At 40.5% G+C, this 22,714-nt stretch overlaps 1 protein-coding gene across 4 annotated transcripts in view; it reads left to right on the forward strand.

Annotated features, from left to right (window-relative positions):
* PTPDC1 (protein tyrosine phosphatase domain containing 1) overlaps window positions 1-19,748 on the forward strand; it is a 33,449-nt gene extending 13,701 nt beyond the window's left edge. For 3 of the 4 annotated variants that reach the window (XM_081176359.1, XM_081176358.1, XM_081176357.1), the window contains exons 2-10: window positions 5,332-5,424; window positions 8,286-8,457; window positions 9,251-9,331; window positions 9,520-9,638; window positions 10,319-10,456; window positions 11,495-12,639; window positions 14,760-14,945; window positions 16,517-16,627; window positions 18,973-19,748. In XM_081176359.1, the coding sequence (XP_081032485.1) occupies window positions 5,340-5,424; window positions 8,286-8,457; window positions 9,251-9,331; window positions 9,520-9,638; window positions 10,319-10,456; window positions 11,495-12,639; window positions 14,760-14,945; window positions 16,517-16,627; window positions 18,973-19,089 (2,154 nt within the window). In that variant the 5' untranslated portion in view covers window positions 5,332-5,339 and the 3' untranslated portion in view covers window positions 19,090-19,748. Of the gene's footprint in view, window positions 1-5,331; window positions 5,425-7,110; window positions 7,888-8,285; window positions 8,458-9,250; window positions 9,332-9,519; window positions 9,639-10,318; window positions 10,457-11,494; window positions 12,640-14,759; window positions 14,946-16,516; window positions 16,628-18,972 lie in introns of those variants that run through there. The other variant, XM_081176356.1, reaches the window with a different exon arrangement.
* The last annotated feature ends 2,966 nt before the right edge of the window (window positions 19,749-22,714 follow it).

The following is a 22,714-nucleotide window of genomic DNA, read 5'->3' on the forward strand; positions in this document are numbered from 1 at the left end:
TGTTGAAAGTTCCCTCTTTCCGTGCTTAACAGCACATCAGTGGAACTTCGTCTATAAAGGCACAATTTGGCTGCTCCTTGCAGATTCTGTTGGATCAGAGAACTGGGACACGTGTGGACCTGCTTTGATTGAAATAAATAGAGCAAGGTTACAGCCTTGGTAAAATACGGCAATCTCTCAATTTATAAAGACTGAAGCGGAGTTTCCATTAAGCAATTGAGTCTTGAATTTTGATTTCTGACTCTTTGCTCTTTCAAAAAATACTCTCAAAATTGTTCATTATATGGATGAGGGATAAAGAAGGAAGTGCTATCAGTAAAGAAGTAGGATTAGAACAGTTGGCCACTTGTGCCCCTGCTCAGAGACTCTTGCCTTAATATATAGGAACCTCTCAGCATCATTTGCCACAGAAGCAGGGGTAATCTAGGATTTAACACATAACCTCTTTAATTATAGAAGTGAATCATTAGTTTAGCCCAACAGCCTATGCAAAACCAGGAAATTATCTGGCTAGGCATTAAAGTTTAAGACCAATTGTTAAAAACAAAACAAGGAGTAGTGAGTTCATTATGTTGTGATGAAGTAATAAGAGCAATACCAGTGCTGTAATCTTTATCTTGTTTGGATAACTTCAAGAATGATGAAAGTAATCTGAAGACTGTAGATTGTCCAAGAGGGAGAACAGCCACCCGATACAAATTCTGTCAATTAATATGTCCCATTAATTAGTTCCAAGGAAGAGAGCAGCATGTTAGTGAAATGTTTGCTGAATGGTAGCTAGACACAAGCAGTGGAATAATGTTCTATTACAAACCATTTGATAGTGTGCTGTTTCTTAAGAATAGCACAATAGGTGCCCTGACCATAAGTGATGTGTTTGTTCATGAGGTAAATAGGTAATGCATATATGTATTTGTATGCTTTATTTCCATTACATGTGTTAAATCAACAATGTGGGGAGGGTGTGGTTCAAAGTGAGGTGACACGTTTCTATTTAACCATGCTCCCGAGATTAATGTTTCTTAACTGTCATGGCAATGGAGGTGCATGTTGCATGGATAAATGTAGTTGATCTGATTAGTCCAATAACCTGACTATCTAGAGCCATGTGGCTTTATTAGCTCTGCAGGAGAATTAGGAACATGGCCTGAAATAACATGGAACATTGTTGTCTAATTATTCAATACCTTCCAAAATTATTTACATAAATACGTAATGAAACATTTGTTGATGCAAGCCTTTCGTTGGTAAATATAAATAATAGCTGTTTATACACTTTCTGTTCAAGAAAAAAAAGACTTTTTGTAACATAAAAATATATATATACTTCATTTTATAATAATAAATAAATGGCAACTTTCATTGATACCTTCCTGGCCGCCCCAAGAAAACCATCACTCCTCCATTTCTGAGACTGGGCTGGCACAGTCCATTTTCCAGCCACTGTATGACGTTCATAGAATTGTAGTGTTGGAAGACACCCCAAGGGCCACCTAGTCCAACCCCATGTAATCCCCAAATCTCAACTAAAGCATCTATGACAGATGGCCATCCACCCTCTTCTTAAAAACCTCCACTGAAGGAGAGTCCACCACCTCTTGTGGGAATCTGTTCAACTGTCAAACAGCTCTTACTGTCAGAAAGTTCTTCCCGATGTTTAGTCAGAATCTCCTTCCTTGTAACTTAAATCCATTTGTTCAGGTGGGAGAAATCAAGCCTGCTCCATCTTCCATGTGGCAGCCCCTTACATATCTCCTCTCAGTCTCTCCTTTTCCAGACTAATACCCAGCTCCTTCAATGGCTCCTCATAAGTCTTGGTTTACATTGTCTTATGCAGAGTCAGGCTATTGGTTTTTCTAGCTGTATTCTGACTAGCAGTGGCTTCCCAGGATCTCCTGCACAAGCCTTTCCCATCATCGTGTACCTGGCCATTTAGGTATTCAAAACAAGAGCTACCTGGACACTAAGCTGTATGTCCCCCACTTCGGTCTTCCCTTGTCTTGCCCTGTAGTAGAGGCTGTTAAGTTAGTGTTATTGTGTTATCCCAGGATATTTTGCTGCATGAAGCTGAGTCCAAATGGTGCCTCTCCTATTAGGGCTAACACTTTGCAAAGTCTTTCTACACCATTCAGGCACTGGTTCCTGCCTGGATCTTTGACTTGCCACAGTGCTGTCTGAGATAGGTTACTTCACCTTTCTGCATAACACGGCCTGCCCCTGAGCCTTCATGTTCTCCATCTAAATAAATAAAAAATACCCCTCTCAGACTTTACTACCCATCAGGGTTTTTTGATAACACATGTATTATATTTCAGCTATGCGTGTTTGAAGGAATGTAGCATCTTTGACAACTGTTAGTGAGGATGAAACACCTTTATATATAGATAATAACTGAGCAATGCTACAAGAGGGGGGGAGTTGTGTTTCCTGACAATTTTTGATGTGGATATGCAAGTGAAGTTCTAAAGAGCTCTTGTTTTCCATTGTGATTAGTCATCGCACTTTCCTTTCTCATATAAATGCAGAGGTTGAGCATTACTCATAGTACAGAAATTGGAACTGGCTTGACAGTAAATACACCGTGCTCTCTCTCTCTATATATATTTTAACCAAAACTTTGTAGGTTTCTGGAAGCCGTTAAATAGCATTGTCGGTATAAAAGAAAATGCATATTTAGGAGTGAGAGTAGAAGAAAATAAATCCAAATTTCTGTAAATCTTATTTATTTATCCCCTGCATTTCCAAATTGGCAAACGATACATAGGCCTAGTTTGCATGGCCCGGTATGTCTCCTTTTACATAATGGGGCCACACAGATGTGCAGGCTGCTGGAAGGGAGCTCATAGAAACTTTGCTCCCCCCCATCCTTTTTCTTTGCATAATTTTTTTATTATTTCACAAACAAAAAAGAATTATAGAAATAAACAAATATCCATCACCTCCTAGCAACTAAAAAAGAAAGGAAAAACAACAACAACAACCCATTAAACAGTGCTCACAATGCGTTTAACATAAAAGTGACTTTTTTTCTATAAAACTGACTTCCCTTCTACTCCTTGCTTCTATTTCTCATCAATTATTCACTGCCATATTATAACATGTTTTGGTTTTGATATTATTTATTCTATCCTCGGTTTTCCATCAAACTTAAAACTCCTGCTGAAGTTATTCAAATGCTGCTACAGACTTCAAACTGTCGTTACTATTTTTCAGATAAATTTTAAAAACTTCCCATTTTGAGATAAATACTTCCTTTGATTTATTTTTTATTCTATCTGATAAGTTATCTATTTCTGCATATTCAATCATTTTTTCTGAATTCACTCTGATCTAGAAGGGACTTTGTTGCTTTTCTAATTTGTCGCAATGAGTATTCTTGCTGCAACGGTAGCATAAGGAAAATGTTCCTTTGCTTTTTTTAGGGATATCCAAATCTGTGATTCCCAGTAGGTAAGCCTCTGGTTTTTTGCTGAAAGATATTTTAAACATTTTCCCCCAGTCCTTTTTCCACCTAGCCATGCTGAGACTGTAGCGAGTTGTCTGAACCAGGGTTTTTGGTTTATCTCTCTCCTAACCATGAGTTGCCGTCAAGAAGAAACCATAGTTTGGCTTAATGTGTTGTGCAAATCAGGCCAATGTAAAATGTGTAATTATCATTCCAACCCATTAAAGAACAAACATACTAAAACTCTTTAATCATATGTGTATTTTTTTCATGGAACTAGTTGTCAGCACTAAGAAATGCACATTAAATACTATTCTGGGTACTTCTACTGATTTTATGCTTTTTTAATCACATGTTCATCCTTCCTTTCCTCCAGAGGAGCTTTCAAGTGCCTCTTGTTTGTTCTCACATGTATGTAAACGTGACAGAGCAGCTCTTAAAGAGAGCCTGCAAACTTGTGGCAATATAATGTGACTCTTTCAGTAGAGAGCAATTGACTGTGTTCTCTGCTGTGGGAAAAGCTTCCGTGTGCAAATCCTCTGGGGATGTGATGTTTCAGGTGACAGGACCTTTTTTAGATGCATCCAGATCAGATCTAAAATTGGCATAAAATTTGCCTTCTTAAGAGACTTTATTATGCCTTACCATATTTAATTTGGAATCACAGCTCAGACCTCACACTTTCTGAACTAGCACAGAAGTGCTTCTTAAGAGTTTAAGAAGGGACAGAGTGGTCATCTACTGCATTAAATTCATTGGCAGTAGATTCAGGACTGAGAAAGTACTTCTTCCCTTAACGCAATTCATTTACGTGGTTTCACACAGCAGTTTCCACACATTGCACCATCTTCTGCTTATAGTATTGATATGAGTTTGTAGGTGCCATACACCCATAATCATGTTGTTGTTTAGTCGTTTAGTTGTGTCTGACTCTTTGTGACCCCATGGACCAGAGCACGCCAGGCACTCCTGTCTTCCACTGCCTCCCGCAGTTTGGTCAAACTCATGCTGGTAGCTTCGAGAACACTGTCCAACCATCTCGTCCTCTGCCGTCCCCTTCTCCTTGTGCCCTCCATCAGGGTCTTTTCCAGGGAGTCTTCTCTTCTCAGGTCGCCAAAGTATTGGAGCCTCAGCTTCAGGATCTGTCCTTCCAGTGAGCACTCAGGGCTGGTTTCCTTAAGAATGAATAGGTCTGATCTTCTTGCAGTCCATGGGAATCTCAAGAGTCTCCTCCAGCACCATAATTCAAAAGCATCAATTCTTCAGCGATGAGCCTTCTTTATGGTCCAGCTCTCACTTCTGTACATCACTACTGGACCCATAATCATAGCAAGTGTTAAAAGCTAATCAAGCCAGGCTAGCTTCCTGACGAGGTAACCGCCTGGGTGATGGGTCATTAAGAGAACAAAGAAAAGAGTCCTCTGTGCCAGATGTCAAATGGGTGGGGCCCCTCATCCAGTGCTTAGACAGTTGGAAGGACAAAGCCTGAGCCTTTGAAGGGAGAGTTGGCTGGGATGTGACCTAGAGGAAAAAGAAGCAGGCTGGAAAATCAAAAGAGAAAGTCATGGCTGATTTCTGCTGGCATCCAAGGCTGTGGGACCAAGAGCCTTTTGGGGTGTTGATGCTGTGAACCCCTCCTTCGTAGGTTCAGGTTATGTATGTGTGTTTAAATAAACCTTGTGTCATAAAGCCACCAGTCTCTGCTGTGCCTCACTCCAAAGGAAACACTGATCCTGGGTAAGCGCCTGGTCCCCCTGGAATCCTGCACTGCTCAGAGATTGGGGTGGTGTGCAACAGTACGTTCTGCCTTGGCTTTCCTCCTCTGGCTATTTTTGAAGATATGCAACAAACCACAACTAAGGCTACTGTGGCAAATGTTTCAACAGGTACTGCGATGGCTGCAGGAGTCCTGTTGGAAAATGAATTACCCTACTGTTCTCTGGTATCAAGCAGTGCATATCTTGCAACCATGAGTTCAGGTAAGTGGGCTTTTTTTTGGGGGGGGAGCTATTTTTAGTAAATTAAAATGTGGCATAAAACAATGAAAAAACTCCAGGCTATTCTTGCAAATTGTGATGTTGAAAACCAGATATCGCCCAGCCCTAGTCCCACACCCACACATAATTTGGATTTGTATATAAGGAGCAACATTGGTCTTTCCCATAGATGTTCCTGTTTGTGTTTTCCCTGCTTTTAAATTTGTTGATTCTAATCTGTTGAACCTGTTAAAAAAAAAAAAAACCCCTGCCCAAGAATTGTGTAAAAGTACACAGTCAAGCAATTGTAAATTTGCTTCTGCAGTTTTCTGGTTTGGTGCAAGTTTAGAGATATAGATATTACCCAGTGGAAGAGGTTCCCCCTGTTTCTCCTCCAATACACTTCGTAGGAGGGACTAGAGTGGAAAATCAGCAGCTGCCCCAGAAGCAGTGCTGGAATAATAGCAGAATGTAACAGAGGGATGATATTGACAAGGCAGGATAACAAATGACCATTGTCATGACTTGTAATTCTGATTCATCATTTTGGCAGAGTGCTTTTAAGGTCAGTAAATTAAGAAAACAAAAGTTGCAGAATGTGATTAGGTCTTTTTTCTCATGTCCGAATCTCATGTTCCTAATTGTCCAAAAAAATAATAATGATCGGAGACCTGGGATGAGAACTCTCCCCACCTTGCAACTACAGGGAGCTACTTTGGATAGCACTGTGCTCACTATTTGCTGTTGATTCAGCAATATCATGCCAGGTTCTGGGCACCACTAAATCTTACAATTAAATGTTTTACTTTTTTTTTTAACGAGCGAGAGGTTGTTTTGATTCTGTGGAGAAGTCTGTACCTTTTGGGTTTCTTCATTTATTGTTTCACCTGATTTCTGTTCCTTCAAAAAGGATGGGCAGAGGGAGAAATGACATAAGTACGAGCTCCTGAGGATTGGGCACCAGTATGACTGCTCCAGGTTATGCATGACTTCCTACACATGGCTGTGCTGAGAGGGCCATTTGGGTTGGGAAATGTATAAACTGGGGTGTAGACAAAAAGGAAGTTGAAAGCTATGTAAACCAGTTGGCACAGCTACAAGATTTCCAGTAACTCCATTTGTGAAGTAGTCCAACACCTTTTAAAGTGAATTAAAAGACTTGTCCTGTTTTGCCATTAAATTATAGTTAAGACCCTCAGTTGGACTGAAAGAATATGAGTGACTTCTAGCGGTTTCTGGTGGAAATTTAGGGTATATTCACAGAAATTCTCTGGTGGTGCTATGTGCTGTGACAGGCATGTACTTAAGAGTGCAATTTGTTGTGTATCTGCTTATGCATTGGGAATTCGCGGTGTAGAAATTCCTGCTGGAGACTAAGCAAATGAATAAATCCATTTTTGGATTGCTGACATATTCTTTGATAAGTGCTCCCAGGACCACTTTGGATTGCTTTGTTGTTGTTCATACTATGAGGAATTATTTTATCCCTCATCTGTTTCCTTCACCCTTCAAGTAGTATCTATACATTCTTTTACAGATCTCATAAAATAGCAAGATAAATTTTTTTTAAAGAGTAGTGTGGCTTTTTATTCCTGCTGATAAAATACTTTACAGATCTTAATGTTTCTTTAGAAAGCTTTATTTCTACACTAGCATTAAAATTAAAAGGCATGATAGTTATTTTGCTGGGGAAATGAGTGTGTTATATAATTTCTCTCCAAGAAAAGGTTAATTCCCCTTTTCATCCTTTTACATAAGGCTCTCCACGCACTTCTGATTTTCATCTTCCAATCCGGCATGGGATGTTCGTTGACACCTTAGTCACGATTTCTTGAATTGTATTAATTTCTGAGGGTGTTTTTTTTAATAAAAAGATAAAGCAGCCTCTTCTTGTCCAGGCTGTTGAGGTATGTACTTCCAATTCCAGAAACCTTTCCTGTTCATAGTAAACTATTTGGGAGTCCTGCTCCAGTTTGGAATGATCTGCTTCAAGTGATTCTAATCCTCATCGGCAGTGGAACAGTTTGTCCCACACAGAATCAATGTATATAGAATTCAGCTGCCAAAAGGGTAGCTGCCACTAGTGAGTTCATTGTTGGTTTCTATGGAGACAGAGCAGCCTATCCTGAACAGCTATTAGATCATACAGAAAGATGCATGTCTCTGTGCAAGTTCAGTACTGAGCAAGTCAGACTTCTCATTCAGTTTGACTTCCTACAGCATTTCTAAACTGCTCCAAGTAGTGGGTGACCATGCAAGGCTCACCCAGAAGACGCTTGACAGTGAATATTTTTAGCAACTTTTTTCAGGGCCGGAGACATTCTTCCTCTGATCCTCTTCTCCGCATACTCCAAAGGCGACGGAGCTCTGTTGTAGAGGTCCTCTCGACTTCTACGCATAGAGTTATGGTGGCCATTTCCTCTGTAAGCCCCGAGGAGCTAAATGCTGCTTTCCATGAGAAAAAAAGTAAAGTATTGGCAGTTTCCTTTATATAAACTGGACTTGGGTTTTATGGCAATGTGTCTAATCTTGTTCTCATAACTAATCATAGATGAAGTTCTTGACTCTTTACTTATCAGTTTATACCATCATAAAAGCTTAATGTTATTTTTCAGGCAATTTAGTTGAGAAAAAAGCATATGCTGCTTCTAGATAATGACTGACAATTACTTTATTCAGGTGCTGCTACATACAAAGACCCTTGAGAGGGAAATGTTAAGACAGAAACCAGTTTTCAGTAAATGTTTTAATGATCCTGATTGCTTTGCCTGCTTTGAAATATATACTGCATACATTCGTTTTTATATGATTCACAAAAGTTGTATGATGAAATATTTTACTTGGTCTTGCCTTTTGTGTTGCAGGAAGGTCTAGGCGTCCGACTGCAAAATACACAAAAGTTGGAGAACGCCTTCGCCATGTCATTCCTGGTCATATGCAGTGTTCTATGGCATGCGGTGGTCGTGCTTGCAAATATGAAAATCCAACTCGGTGGAGTGACCAAGAACAGGCTGTGAAAGGGCTTTACTCTTCCTGGTAATGTGAAGCAATTAGCTTCTACTAGAGTTCTAAAAATCTTGCTTTTAAATGTCAAAGGTTAACCCAGAGTTACTTGTGAGCAAGTCCCATTGAATTCAATTGAGCTTCTGAGTAAACAAGTTTAGAATCAGGCTCCAGAGTCAGCGAAAGAGAAGTAGTTTTATATAGATTTAGATACTTTATGTTTTAGATGTGCAGACCAGCTTAAATACAGTGCTAGTAATCATATTTTACATGCACTACATATGTGGAACAGGTAAGGTTCCTTTTGAATTCTGTGTCTTTGACTTATGCTCAAAATATGTATGTTAAAATTCTATTGGTAGCATTTGCTTTTGCTTTTTGAAGCATGGTTTTAATTTGAGAATTTTTTTTACCACAAACCATATCTTAATTTAATTGAAATTTTAGTATTGAATAGTAAGATTTAGATGTAATGATAGCATTCCCAAGCACTAGAGTGCTATTTTATAAAGCTGTTAAAAGAACATTTTAAAAAAATGTATAGTTATTTTGTGCATGGATAGAATCTGAATATTCTAGAATCTGAATATTCTAGAATAGAATCTGAATATTCTGTGCTATCTACATTCTTATTACAGTATCTTGCACCATAATGTAATTTTGTTACGTAACGTTTTTCAGCTAGAGATAATAGACATTAAATGGTTTAAAAGCACATAGTTATCTAAGGTGGCATGGTTTGTTATTATAAAATTACAGCTGAACACCAGCTAGGAAGTATTTTAACCCATAACTGCTCACTTCTTCTCTTCCTGCTCCTTTCCAGGATAACAGATAACATTTTAGCCATGTCTCGACCATCAACAGAACTTATTGAAAAATATAATATTATCGAGCAGTTTCAAAGGTAAAAGAAATAGACTGGTAATGAATTATTGCAGTTCTTACAGCTGTAAAGCTGACCTATTATTTCTTTTCTGCGTTGGTTTGAAACTGTTCATAACAATTCTGAAGTAAGAAGGAACGTTGGTGGGGATATTGATTGTGGAAAAGCATGCACAGCTCAATAATGTGCCTTCTTTTTCTTTGCCTAAGATGTGGCATAAAAACAGTAATTAACCTTCAGCGTCCTGGAGAACACGCTAGCTGCGGGAATCCACTGGAACAAGAGAGTGGTTTCACCTACCTTCCTGAAGCTTTCATGGAGGCGGGAAGTAAGTTTGCTCCTGCTGTTGTTCCTTGTTAATTATAAAGTGTGGTGCTTACAGGCTGTTTCTGCCACCTACTTCTTGGTGGCAGCTAGCTGAGAAATGTTTGCCAAAGAAAATAACTTGCACCTAATGAGAAAGTTGAAGAAATACACAGCTCCACTATGGAGCATTATAGATACGAGATCTCATAAGCAGCCATAAAATAAGCAGCTGAGAATGGATAGCTGTGTTTAGTATCTGCAGCTGTGCATTTCGCACATTGGCAAAGCAATAGATTTGCATGTGGATTTTATTGCCTCCGCTGCAATCGAAAGACTTTCCCTTCCAACGAAAAGACACTGTTGCTCATTTCGGTAAGATTGACAGCTGCTAAGAAAGTGGGGATTCTGTTACTTCCCAAAACATTATGTTACATTATGCACACACACACACACACACAGAGCAAAATCCTTACTTGTTACAGGTTTGATATGCCATGTTTTGTGTGAAATGCCTTGACCAATTTGCAATGTGGCATTTGCAGTTCTCATAAGACGACATACTAAAATGGAGGAAGACAAATACAGGCTAAAAATTCTGAAAAGCTTTCTTAAAACAGATCCTAATATTTTTGTTGCAATATAAATACAATGAGCTGTGTATGGTCTTTTGATAATAATGATGTTCTAAACTGTTTTTTCTAGTTTATTTTTATAACTTTGGATGGAAGGATTATGGTGTGGCTTCTCTCACTACTATCCTCGATATGGTAAAAGTGATGACTTTTGCCTTACAGGAAGGGAGAGTAGCTATTCATTGTCATGCAGGACTTGGCAGAACAGGTAAAAATGCTCAACTATAAATTCACTGAGAATGTATTGTTATAAAATGCAAAATAATGATAATTTAGATTCCTTGATTCCTTTGTTGATTCCTTAATGAAGTCTGTTCTGATAGAAATGCAAGCACAACGCCCTCATTGTTTCAAAGGCTGCATGCATGCATTTTTCACAATTTTCTTCTCAGATGTGCCACACAACTCCCAAACTGGTCTTTGTGTTCAAAGGATTTGGCATGAGAGCTTTTGTAAAGGGGAAATCGGAGGTGGGGATAGCATTTCTAGAGGCGCTTGCTGTTTAAGAAGCTTTTGTACCATATCCATGAAGTGCCTTTTCAACACCATCCCACTTTCCATGCTCATACTTAAAAAACCCTACTTAATTCTTTTCCAAAGTATCCCTCAGGCATAAGTGTATTCATCTAGCCCTTTTTGTAAAAAACCCAAAATGTGGTAACAGGAACAAGGCCACTCCTTCCTTCCCCTTATAGGCACCAATGCCTTGTAATTTTTGCAGATATTTTGCTTTTATTATTGTTAAGAACTGCTTTCTCATTCCTCTAAATCAGGGGAAGCACTGCTAGAAAAGCTCAGTATGTGCCTTCCCTGACCTCCATTCATCCGCTAGTAAAGACCTATTGGTTTCCAAAACAATTTCCCAATTTTTTCATCTCCCGTTTTGGGTGATGATGTAATCCTTAAGACAATTTGTTGCCGCCTACTCAGTGTAGATGTTTCAAGGTTGAAGATGTTTCAATAATTTTTTGTTCTGGAAGCTGTTCTATGTTTCTATAGCAAGTAAATGTGCAATTCTTTATATAAATAAACAAGTATGGTGCAGTGGGGGGAAAATAATCTGGAAGAGCTCCTACAAGGCAGAATTGATTTTCATAACTGGCGGCAGCTTCAGCTAGCCTGCTCTATTGGAAGGAACATGAACCTGCATCCGTACACTCTGTGCTATTTTGATAATTACATTTTTGTTTTCACCTAACAAATTTAACATTTCCTCCTTCTTTTTTGTCCTTTACTTACCTTCCAGGTGTTTTAATAGCTTGTTACTTGGTTTTTGCCACACGAATGACAGCAGACCAAGCAATCCTTTTTGTCAGGGCGAAAAGGCCTAACTCTATCCAAACCAGAGGACAGCTGTTGTGTGTACGGGAGTTTTCCCAGTTCTTGATTCCTCTCAGGAATGTTTTTGCATCCTGTGAACCCAAAGCACACGCCGTCACTCTTTCCCAGTACCTGATCCGGCAGCGGCATTTGCTCCACGGTTATGAGAGCAGGAACCTCAAGTATGTGCCAAAGCTTATTCATCTGGTTTGCAAATTGCTCTTGGACTTGGCTGAAAACCGGCACGTGATAGAGGAACTTGTGGACCTTCCAGACCTGTCCGCTGAGATTGAAGAGACTGTTTCTCAGCTAGCTTCCACGCAGCTTGATAAAGAGCTGACAAGGCAAGACAGTAGTGCTTCAGAGCCGTTTTCTCTCTCGGGAGCCAATCCTCTTCATCCCAATGAACATGAATGTGATCCTCTTTGGAAGAGGAGGAACGTTGATTGCCTTCAGCCTCTGGCTCGTGCAAAAAGGCGCCTGAGCTACAGCGACTCAGATTTGAGAAGAGCGGTGTTTGTCTGTGAGCAAGGAGAGACCCCCTGGTCGGTGCCTGTGCAAATGCCACTCTGCAGCAAAACAAACCCGCCGAACAATTGCCAGACTCTCAAGGTTGATTTAACCCAAGAACTCTTAATCCGTAGTACATTTACTTTCTCGTGTCAGGACAGGACACCTTTAGATGGAAAAGAAGCTAATTCTCCATTTTTCCATAAAAGCAGGTATCCCGGAGAAGTGCAGCGTAGCCAAACCTTTTCTTCGGGCCTTTCGAGTGATCGGAAGGAAGAGGAGGCGGAGGAAGACGAAGAAGAGCTAAAAGCACTAAACTATAATTGTGGCAGAAAAGCTAATAGCTATGGCAAAAAAATGTGGTCCTCTGAGGACTCGGACGCTTCGAAAGCAGAGCATGAGATCCGCAATATTCGGGATCTCTGTGAATCCATCCCCCATATCGTTGTGCAGTCAGAACTAACTCTGGAGGCACGAAGAACGTTGGCAGCCAAGGCCCTGGCAGATGTGAATGAGTTTATGGGATCAGAAGAAAAAGAGAAAAAAGTGGAGATGTGGCAGGTATTTTCATTTTGTAAATGTTGCACATGTGTGTAGTTCAGGAGAGCACCTCCGGGAAGTGGGGGGGGGGAGGTGGGAATCCTATAACATCTTTGCTTTCAGAGAGCATAAAGTCATACCAGTAAAGGCCATTCTTCCTACTGAAGCTTATGCTATCAAAAATATAAAGCTATATATAGAGAGCCAGTGTGGTGTAGTGGTTAAGAGCGGTAGTCTCGTAATCTGGGCAACCGGGTTCGCATCTCCGCTCCTCCACATGCAGCTGCTGGGTGACCTTGGGCCAGTCACACTTCTTTGAAGTCTCTCAGCCCCACTCACTTCACAGAGTGTTTGCTGTGGGGGAGGAAGGGAAAGGAGAATGTCAGCCGCTTTGAGACTCCTTCAGGTAGTGATAAAGCGGGATATCAAATCCAAACTCTTCTTCTATAAAGAGAACATACTCAGGGGTGCTTACTATGCCCTACTTCATGCCCTTCAATGATAAGACGCTGTAGCCACTATCTTTGTTGTATTTGCTTAATCTAGGGACAATCAGGTGTTCTTGTTGTACACATGCAATTAACGTGCAAAGCTGGGCTCTAGAACCAGGCTTATGGCATCTGTAAAAAGACTACTGCTCCTCATTCAGTTGCGGCAAAGTGAGTACTTCATCAAACTGGTGCACACTCCCCTTCAGTGCTCCTTCATAATACTTGAGCACATATTTTGAGGAACATGGGGGTCAGCTCTTTACCAAAACACAGCCTGAAACCAAAATGGGCATGCAAGTGCAAAAGGTTTTAAGCAGTGACAAACCCTTCAATTTTTGTATGAATGTAATGCAGTCTAAGGGCAAACCTCCTGCTTATGAGTCAGCACAGGATCCTAAACTCTCTGCTTACATTAAATCCTAAAACAAGAGGAAGGCATTTGTAAGAAAGACTCCGTTTGAAGCAGCAGGTGCTTTAACACATACCTCCCGGCCATTCCCCGCTTGCAGTTGTCCTGGGCAGTGAGGTAGGGACTTGAAGGCCAGTCGTGGGCCTGTTGCCCACCAGCACAACCACTCTGCATGGGGTACCCAAGAAGGTAGGGACGTGGGTGGCGCTGTGGTCTAAACCAATGAGCCTAGGGCTTGCCGATCGGAAGGTCGGCGGTTCGATTCCCTGCGACAGGGTGAGCTCCTGTTGCTTGGTCCCAGCTCCTGCCAACCTAGCAGTTCAAAAGCACGTCAAAGTGCAAGTAGATAAATAGGTACTGCTCTGGTGGGGGAAGGTAAACAGCGTTTCCGTGCACTGCTCTGGTTTCGCTAGAAGCGGCTGAGTCATGCTGGCCACATGACCCAGAAAAACTGTCTGCAGACAAACGTCGGCTCCCTCGGCCAGTAAAGCGAGATGAGAGCCGCAACCCCAGAGTCGTTTGCAACTGGACTTAACTGTCAGGGGCCCTTTACCTTTTACCCAAGAAGGTCCAGGGCACTGTGCCCTGGTCTTACATGACTTGTCTCATCCAGGTCAAGGAAGCCTACTAAGAATACATTAGCTGAAGGGGGCCCAGATCCTGGAACTGGCACCACAAATGCATCCAGGCGTGTTGAATCTGTTTGCTTCTAAACTGAACTCAAAAAGTGGAAGGCTTTGGGGAAAGTAGTTTGACGGTCCCCAACAAATGCTCTCTGCCCCATATCCCCATCATCTTCTCTCTCTCTCTCTCTCTCTCTCTCTCTCTCTCTCTCTCTCTCACACACACACACACACACACACACACACACAAAGAGAGTGTGTACATAAGCTGCCTGAAGGCATTATTTTCCATAAAGTTGTAAAAGCGTGGAGAAAGAGAGCAGGTCTGCCTCTGCTGCTCCTGTCCCATTCCCAACAACCCCCCTCCCTGAAGACCACGGTCACATAGAGTGCTAAATCACAAATGGAACAAATGCTCTTCAGACATTTCATCCCCCATGCATGTATGGCAGGCAGGGATTTGGGAATGGGACAAAATTGGGGGATGGCACAACCTTGCCTACTTCCTCTGTGTGATTATACCAAAAGGGGTCTGTTTATAGAATTCTACCCTAACGTTACTAAAGCAAAGACAATTTATAGAAAGTTGACAAGGATTTCTTTCTTTTTTATCTTTAGAAAGAACTGAATTCTCAGAATGGAGCCTGGGATAGGATATGCGGAGAGGCAGATCCTTTTATCCTCAGTAGTTTGATGTGGTCCTGGATAGAGCAACTTAAAGAACCTCTTCTAACCAAAAATGATGTAGATGTGTTAGCAAAAAACAACGTAGACCCTCAAGAAGCACTTAAATTATTAGACAAGGTAAGCATTTAATGTATTAAGGCAATTATATACCACTTTTCAGAAAGACCTCACAAAGCATTTTGCATAAGATGACACAAATGCGGCATACACATCTCCTTGCCTTTGGTTGCTTCCAGACGTCATGATTTATTTGCACATAGTTTGAAGGGAGTTTGTGATGTCAGCTATTTATTGAGCATTCATTCTAATTTGTTTGTTCAGAGGTTATACAGTGTTGCATAAATAGTTACCCTATACTTCCCCAGTGCATTTCCCTGTCACTTTCCTTATCACAAAAAGTACAGCTTAACAAATGTACATTCACTAAGGCCTCTTCCTTCATGGTACTTGTATCTGTCCCTACGTTTCTGCATACCCTTTTTCATATTATCCTAATGTGGGTTCCTTGGTTATTTATCTTTTGCATGACCCTTAAGAGTAATGTTTGCATTCCCCCCCCCCCCGTGTATGTCTATACTACTATGAAAATATGTCCACCCTTCATTTTGCCTCCTATACCATGTCACTCTCTGCCTTTAAACATGTTCATGTTCCCCTTTTACTAATAGCTTTTCCTTTCTTTTCTTGGTAACTTATAATGGCTAGGTGGGAGAGCCCTATAAGTGCATGCTGTATTTCATATCACTTACCTTTTTTTTGCTACCGATCTAGAGGTCTTATAAGAACTATTTTTTGTCCAGTCTACTGGGTGGCAAATGTTAGTGGGGCAGTATTTAAGAGAAATGTTCTTTTCCATGTATGCTAGTCACCTGTGCTCGGAATTTGTAAATTTTTGATGGGAAACCTTTTTGTTTGTTGCATTTGAATACATAATTCAAGTGGACATAATTTACTGAGTAGCCTATATTCAGGGCTTGATTAAGATCCTTAGTGGCCCTAAGCACTTAAGAGAGTTTGGTGCCCCCATATATATGTCAAATTCAAAATATAAACCGCAGTAAACCATAAAATAAAATTTTATTTTTCAAAATGAAATGGAACTTACAGTAGGATGGAAAATAATGTTTAGTTTTCTATATTTGTATAAATAATGTTTATTTTTTTTCAGGTGGTAAATCTGGCAATGGGAATTTTCTGTGGTGCCCCCCTTCCCTTGGTGCCCTAAGCATACGCTTATTTTGCTTTATGGTTAATCCAGCCCTGCCTACATTTGCTATGAGTGAATACTGTTGATAAATGCCACTGACTTTAACAGGCTTAAAGGGGAGGAGCACCTCTGGCTCTGCAGATGTTCCTGGACTACAGTTTCCATCATCTCTGATCATTGGCCATGCTGGTTAGGGCTGATAGGAACTGGAATCCAGCATCCTCCAAAGGGCCACAGATTCTCCACCCTTTTATAGAGGACATTTTGTGCTTATGCAGAAGAGGGCATTTCAGCAGGTGTGGTTTGCTCTTTCACTAGTGGAAATCACAAAGGTGATTGTGAAGGAAAGAGTTCACACTCTCTTTATAGAATCGTATAGCTTCAAGCATGCCAAATGCTGTTGGATTGTGGTCGGTATCTCCTCCACGTTGGTGTCTTTAAAATATTTCCTACCTAACAATGTCTTTCCGCTCCCCATCAGGGAAAATATCACACTATACTGTGCATTTTAAACTGCGTGGTGCAATTGCAGACCATACCAATGTACGTGGAGGACCTTCTCCTTGATCGTGCCATTAAAGCATTTACAAAGGCAAGTGGAATGTGAAATTGTGATCTTTTGTAACTCATAGACTAGCCTAGAACGCTGACCATAATTAACCTGATGGTAAACTATTTCAAACATTGCATTTCATGGAAAGAATCTGAACCAAATGTACTGTACACTGGAGCCAATTAATGTGTGGGTGCACACCTACGGAGGGCTATAGAATTCTAGTGTCAATCAGTGTCCACATGGAGCTTGCTTGCTTGCTAGGGGTGGGCACTACAAAACAAGATTTGTTTTGGACCTTGATCTGGCGATTTGGAAAGCAAACTGATTCAGCTCCGACTGCTTCAGAAGCCACCCACTTGGCCTCTGCTCCCAATTACAACCTTGCTTGGGGGGGGGGGAATGAAGCTCTGTGTCTCCCTATGCTTTGAGAGATTGGTTCTTCAACACCTTAGGACATGTTTTCCACCAGATTTTGATGAACACCAGTTCGCTTATAGGAGAAATAGGTCAACAGATGATGCCACAGCCACAGCTTTTCACCTTGCAGCGAGTCATCTGGAGAGACCAGGGAATTATGTCAGAATGCTGTTTACAGTGGTACCTTGGGTTACATATGCTTCAGGTTACATACACTTCAGGTTACAGACTCCGCTAACCCAGAAATAGTGCTTCAGGTTAAGAACTTTGCTTCAGGATGAGAACAGAAATCGTGCTCCGGCGGCACAGCAGCAGCGGGAGGCCCCATTAGCTAAAGTGGTGCTTCACGTTAAGAACAGTTTCAGGTTAAGTACGGACCTCCAGAACTAATTAAGTACTTAACCTGAGGTACCACTGTACTGATTATAGCTCGGCTTTTAATACCATCCTTCCGGACATTCTTATTAAAAAGCTGATGGACCTGGACCTTTCCCCTACCATCTGTGATTGGATTAAATACTTTCTGAGGGATCACACACAAATAGTGAGGATTGGGCCTGTTACATCTACCTCTCTGAAGCTCAGCACTGGCACCCCACAGGGATGTGTGCTGAGTCCCTACCTGTACTCGTTGTATACATATGACTGTATTTCATCTGATCCATCCACTGAAATTATTAAGTTTGCAGATGATACCACCATAATAGGTCTAATTACAGGTGGAGATGAATTAGCGTATAGGGAGGAGGTTCAGAAAGTCTCCACATGGTGCCTAAAGAACACCTTGCACCTAATTTTTAATCTTTGTTGGAAGCCGCCCAGAGGGGCTGGGGAAACCCAGCCAGATAGGTGGGGTACAAATAATAAATTATTATTATTATTAAATATCAGCAAGACAAAGGAGATGGTGTTGGATTTTCGGAGGAAGAGAGGGGAACTAGCCCTGTTGTATATCGGGGGGGGGGGGCTGTGTGGAGAGAGTCTCTTCCTTTAAATTCCTGGGAGTTTACCTTGAAGACCTCACTTGGAAAATCAATACAACCCAGGTGGTTAGGAAGGCCCAACAGAGACTCCATTTCCTCAGGGTCTTGCGAAAGAACAATGTCAAACAAAAATTGATGATCTCCTTTTACCAGGCCACAGTAGAAAGTGTCCTTTCATACTGTATTACAGTGCGGTATGCTGGTTTGACAGCCACAGTCCCTACAGAGGGTGGTGAACACAGCACATGATATCATGGGCTGTCCCCGGAGTTTGCTAAATGACATTGCGGGAGACCGCTGCCTCAGGAAAGTGAGGAAAATTCTTAGGGACGACTCACACCCTGGCCAGCACCACTTTAATCTCCTACCTTCGGGCAGGAGATACAGAAGTACAGTCAGCCACACCAACAGGTTAAAGAACAGTTTTTATCCGTGGGCTGTTGGGCTGCTGAATGGAAAAAAATAGTGGTGCGATTGACTTCCGACAAGCACACAGAGCGCGGACAAGACTGAGTGTATGGGGGGGGGGCTTGTTTAATTTCACTGCACACAGGTGGTATAGTGAAAATAAAGGTTATTTATTTATTTATTCCCTCCCTCACTATTATGGGAGCAGTCAGGGCGGGGGGAGAGACAACCGCAGATGTAATAATTTACTTTTTGACAAAACTGCATCCATAGCAGTTCACAATAGATTTGAACAGCTAATTTTGCAAGCACTGTTCTCTATTTAGCTCCTGCTACTCCATTTTATAAACTACATCTAATAGCCATTGTAGTTCAAGTGGTAAACTTCAGATATTATTCTAGTACTAGGTAAAATGAGACACTCTGAATTTCTATATGCAGGATTCTATATGTAGGATTTATATTTCAATTTCTGTAGACACCATTGTGTTTTGAATTAGACAGTACTGTCTTTCGATAAAGCCCGATATGTATGTGTTATAATTTTATTAACATTAAGTTTGCTTCCGGCAGGTGAGTTCTGATTCGGAAGGTGGCTTGGACATTTACAGCATTCTGAAGAATATTTTTAAACAGATATTGGAACACCAAAGACAATACTCCAGAGACCAAACAGAAACCCTCTTTTGATGTTTACATGCTAAGCTAGTTTTCTGCAGCTTTCCAAGACTATCTTTCCTGGACTACCATCCATTGTTATATTTTGTATTCCTTGGTTCATGTTAACTAGTAACGTTGGTTATTAAATAACCACAACTAATTCTATCTGGCTCTGTACATAAGTTAATATTTAATGAGTTGCCATTTTGTGTCTGTACTGTGGCATTTTGTATTTAATTTATTGATTTTAGAAAGTTTATCATTAATAAGCTATTTTTTCATACTGAGCTATTGCCATAATTTCAGTGCCATGATACGCAATGGTTTATTCCGTTAAAATGTTTGCATATTAACACTAAGTATACAAGATGAAGTTTACGACAATGGTATTACATTTTATTTTGTGGTGAGTAAACATTGGCTTCTATTAATGACTGTTGTACAAATGTACAGCTATTCCTCTGTAATGCCAAAACAAACATGTAGGGGGAAATAGAAACGTGACGTGCAGCACCAAGATAGGCAATCAATTGCTCATAGATCCTTTTTAGAAAATTGAGAATTTTGACTTTATAACACCATATAAATTTATAATTCTCACATTTGTCGGGAAAACTGAAATGTGAGACCTGTATTATAGTGTCATGGAGATAAATAAAAAAGAAAGTTATTGTTTTAAAGTCTCTTCATTTCCTACATAGATTATTGACTGGGGAGGTGGTGAGTGTTGCTGGTGACTCTTAAGAAAAAAAATTGTATGTTGTGAACATACAAATCAAATCAATCAATCAATCAATCCAGAGCCTTAAAACTGGATTATTCCAAAACATCTCGTTCAGACCTTGCTGAGGCAGAATAAGATACGGACAGTTTTAGTTGTCTTCCTAGGGTTAGATTGCTGCTTGAGATTTTGAGAAGTTCTGACACCTTTACTTAAAAGAAATATTGTTTAACAGAAGATGGATATTAACATGGACTAAAAGTTTTAAATACAGCATTTTTCGCTCTATAACACGCACCCGACCATAACACGCACATAGTTTTTAGAGGAGGAAAATCCGTAGGCATGCCACCCGTAGGCATTCCCTTCATAACACGCACAATTTCCCCTTACTTTTTAGGAGGATAAAAGTGAGTGTTATGGTGCAAAAAATATGGTAATTTTTTTTAATGATACCAGCAGATGGAAAATCAGAATTTTTCTTTTTGCATCTTTGTCTAATGCTTCTCTCTTTCTTTCTCTCTCTCCCTCTCCTTTTGATTGTCCCATTCCGTTTTCTGTTTCCCGTCTTCATTTCTCTTCTTTTTCTTTCTTTGGAGTCCACTGTTTGGGGGGTGGTAGATGGTTGATGGAGGACCCTGGGGAAGAGACAGGAAAAGGTTGGTGTCCCAGTATGAGAAGCTGGGATGAGAAAGGAAAGATCCCAGGTGAGAGCTGGGAGGAGCTACTGTCCTCTGAGGGTAGTAAGGACTAAGAATTACTTTTAAGAGAAGACCCTATTCTACTTATTCAACCCCCCTCTGGTTTTTTTGTAGTTGTAATTTGACTATATTGTTGGGAGAAATGAATAGATTTTTTTAAAAAAGGAGATCATTTTGAGAAGCTTTTAAAACTTCCACTTGTGTTTCCATGCTATTTTACTTGGCGGTGGGGGTGTTGCTGCTGCAGTGGAATTTGCTTACCATGAAAAATCATGTGAGAAGGGTCAGCAGGCAGAGATTAAAATGGAGAGAATATTATCATGCCTGGTGTGTTCTTACGTATCTAAATTTACCAATCAGGAACTCAAGAGCTCAAGCACAACTGTCCTATTTGGCTGATGAAATAGCAAACAGACCCTATGGCTATGATATCCATTGCTATGATATCCATCCAGAGCAATCACTAGTGGTGAGGTGGGATTCGGTAGTCTCTGCTTGCTGTGGATCGGAAGAAGTCAATTAACTGAAGCAGTCAATTACCTCATAAGCAAATTGTATTTTTTCAACTCTTGGCTACGGTGTGTGATTCTATGCCTTGCTAGACGGGGGTGGGGGGGCAGGAGTTATATCTTCCCCTGGCTGGGAGGAAATGCAGATCTTCAATTCACCACCACCACTATTATTATGATCATCATCATATTCTACAAACATCAATTCTAAGTTTCTCTGCTGTAAATAAATCTAGTGACAAAAACAAACCCCTGTGTTGCAATACAGAATAATCTGCTAATGGCTAATGAATATAGTAAATGTGTTATTACTAGTAGTAGAATGTCATCCAAAATGAAATGAATTGCTGGCGGGGAATTGCTGGTTAGCTACACTGGTTAGTGAGTTCTGATCCACAAGTATTACATTTACCTGTATGGATATTCTATCGGAAACTGTTTGCTGACGAAGATTCATCTTTGAAACAGTTGATTCAATCCGGATATACTGTCTTGGATATCATCCATTGAAAGGCGTTGTGGTGTTCCCCACCAGCAATTCATTTCATTGACTACTTGGTTATGGACTGATATATATATTATTTTGATGTTGCTGAATTGTAAATTTTGGGCGACATTCTACTACTAATAATGGCACATTTACTATATTCATTAGCCACGTGTTGCGGCTGTATTTGAGCAGGAAACAAATCTAGAACAGCAACTCCTGTCAGAGGCAATGTGGTAGTGCTTTTACCAGACAAAAACAGCACTGAATCTAACCCTTCATCTGTCAGCAGGCCCACTGCTGCTTTGGAAAGAGGGTCAGGTGGGGGTCAGGTGGGATTGCTATCAGAAATTATTGTCAATGGCTCAAACCCAGTCAACCCAATGCTTTCATTGCTGACACAATAGCTTGCTTCATTTTTCATAATTCCTCATAGCTATCCCACCTGACCCCCACAGTGTACCAGGATCTGTAGTCCTTTACAGTATTTCTTACTGAAATTATGCTAAACGTCCTGGAAATATAAAAAAATTCCTTCCAGTAGCACCTTAAAGACCAACTAAGTTAGTTCTTGGTATGAGCTTTCGTGTGCATGCACACTTCTTCAGATACTGTGTTGACACTTTCAGACAATAGTGCAACAGTCAAAAGCTGCTTTTCAAAGTCAGTTTCAGGCCCACAGCGATGGTCAACGCCACATGATGAATATAAGCCAATCTCGTTCTTTTAAGTTAATTTCTGTCCTGGAAATATATTAAACTTGTAACATCACTACTGCACCAGAAGAATATGAATATTGAGACAGCATTTAAATGGATTGGGAGGCATTTGCAAGAAATGTGAAATAATCGTTTTCAGCACTTTTGTTGAAGAATATGAATCTGCTGAACATGAAGCACCATCAGAACGACTTTGTTAATTCCCACAGAGGTTTTCTGAAAGTATTGTTAACAGTGATGCCATTAATTTTGAAAGAAGTAGTGAGAATGAACCTTAGTGAGAAGGCCTTAGAACAGTGTTATTGACCGTTGCACTCACGAATTGGAAAACAGATTCAGGGAGAGACAATTCTGTTATAATACCAGCTTGCAAGCATTTGCTCCAGTATGGGAATGAGGACAATTTGAACCATTATCTGAAATATTGAAACATTAGCCAGACAATTGCAAAAAGCTAGGAAACTTAAAACCCGAGCTTGAGTTGGCAAAACTCCTTATTAAAGAAATATATTTGGTAC

The sequence above is a fragment of the Podarcis bocagei genome, assembly GCF_964188305.1.
Source record: "Podarcis bocagei genome assembly, chromosome: 2".
Classification (NCBI taxonomy): Eukaryota; Metazoa; Chordata; class Lepidosauria; order Squamata; family Lacertidae; genus Podarcis; species Podarcis bocagei.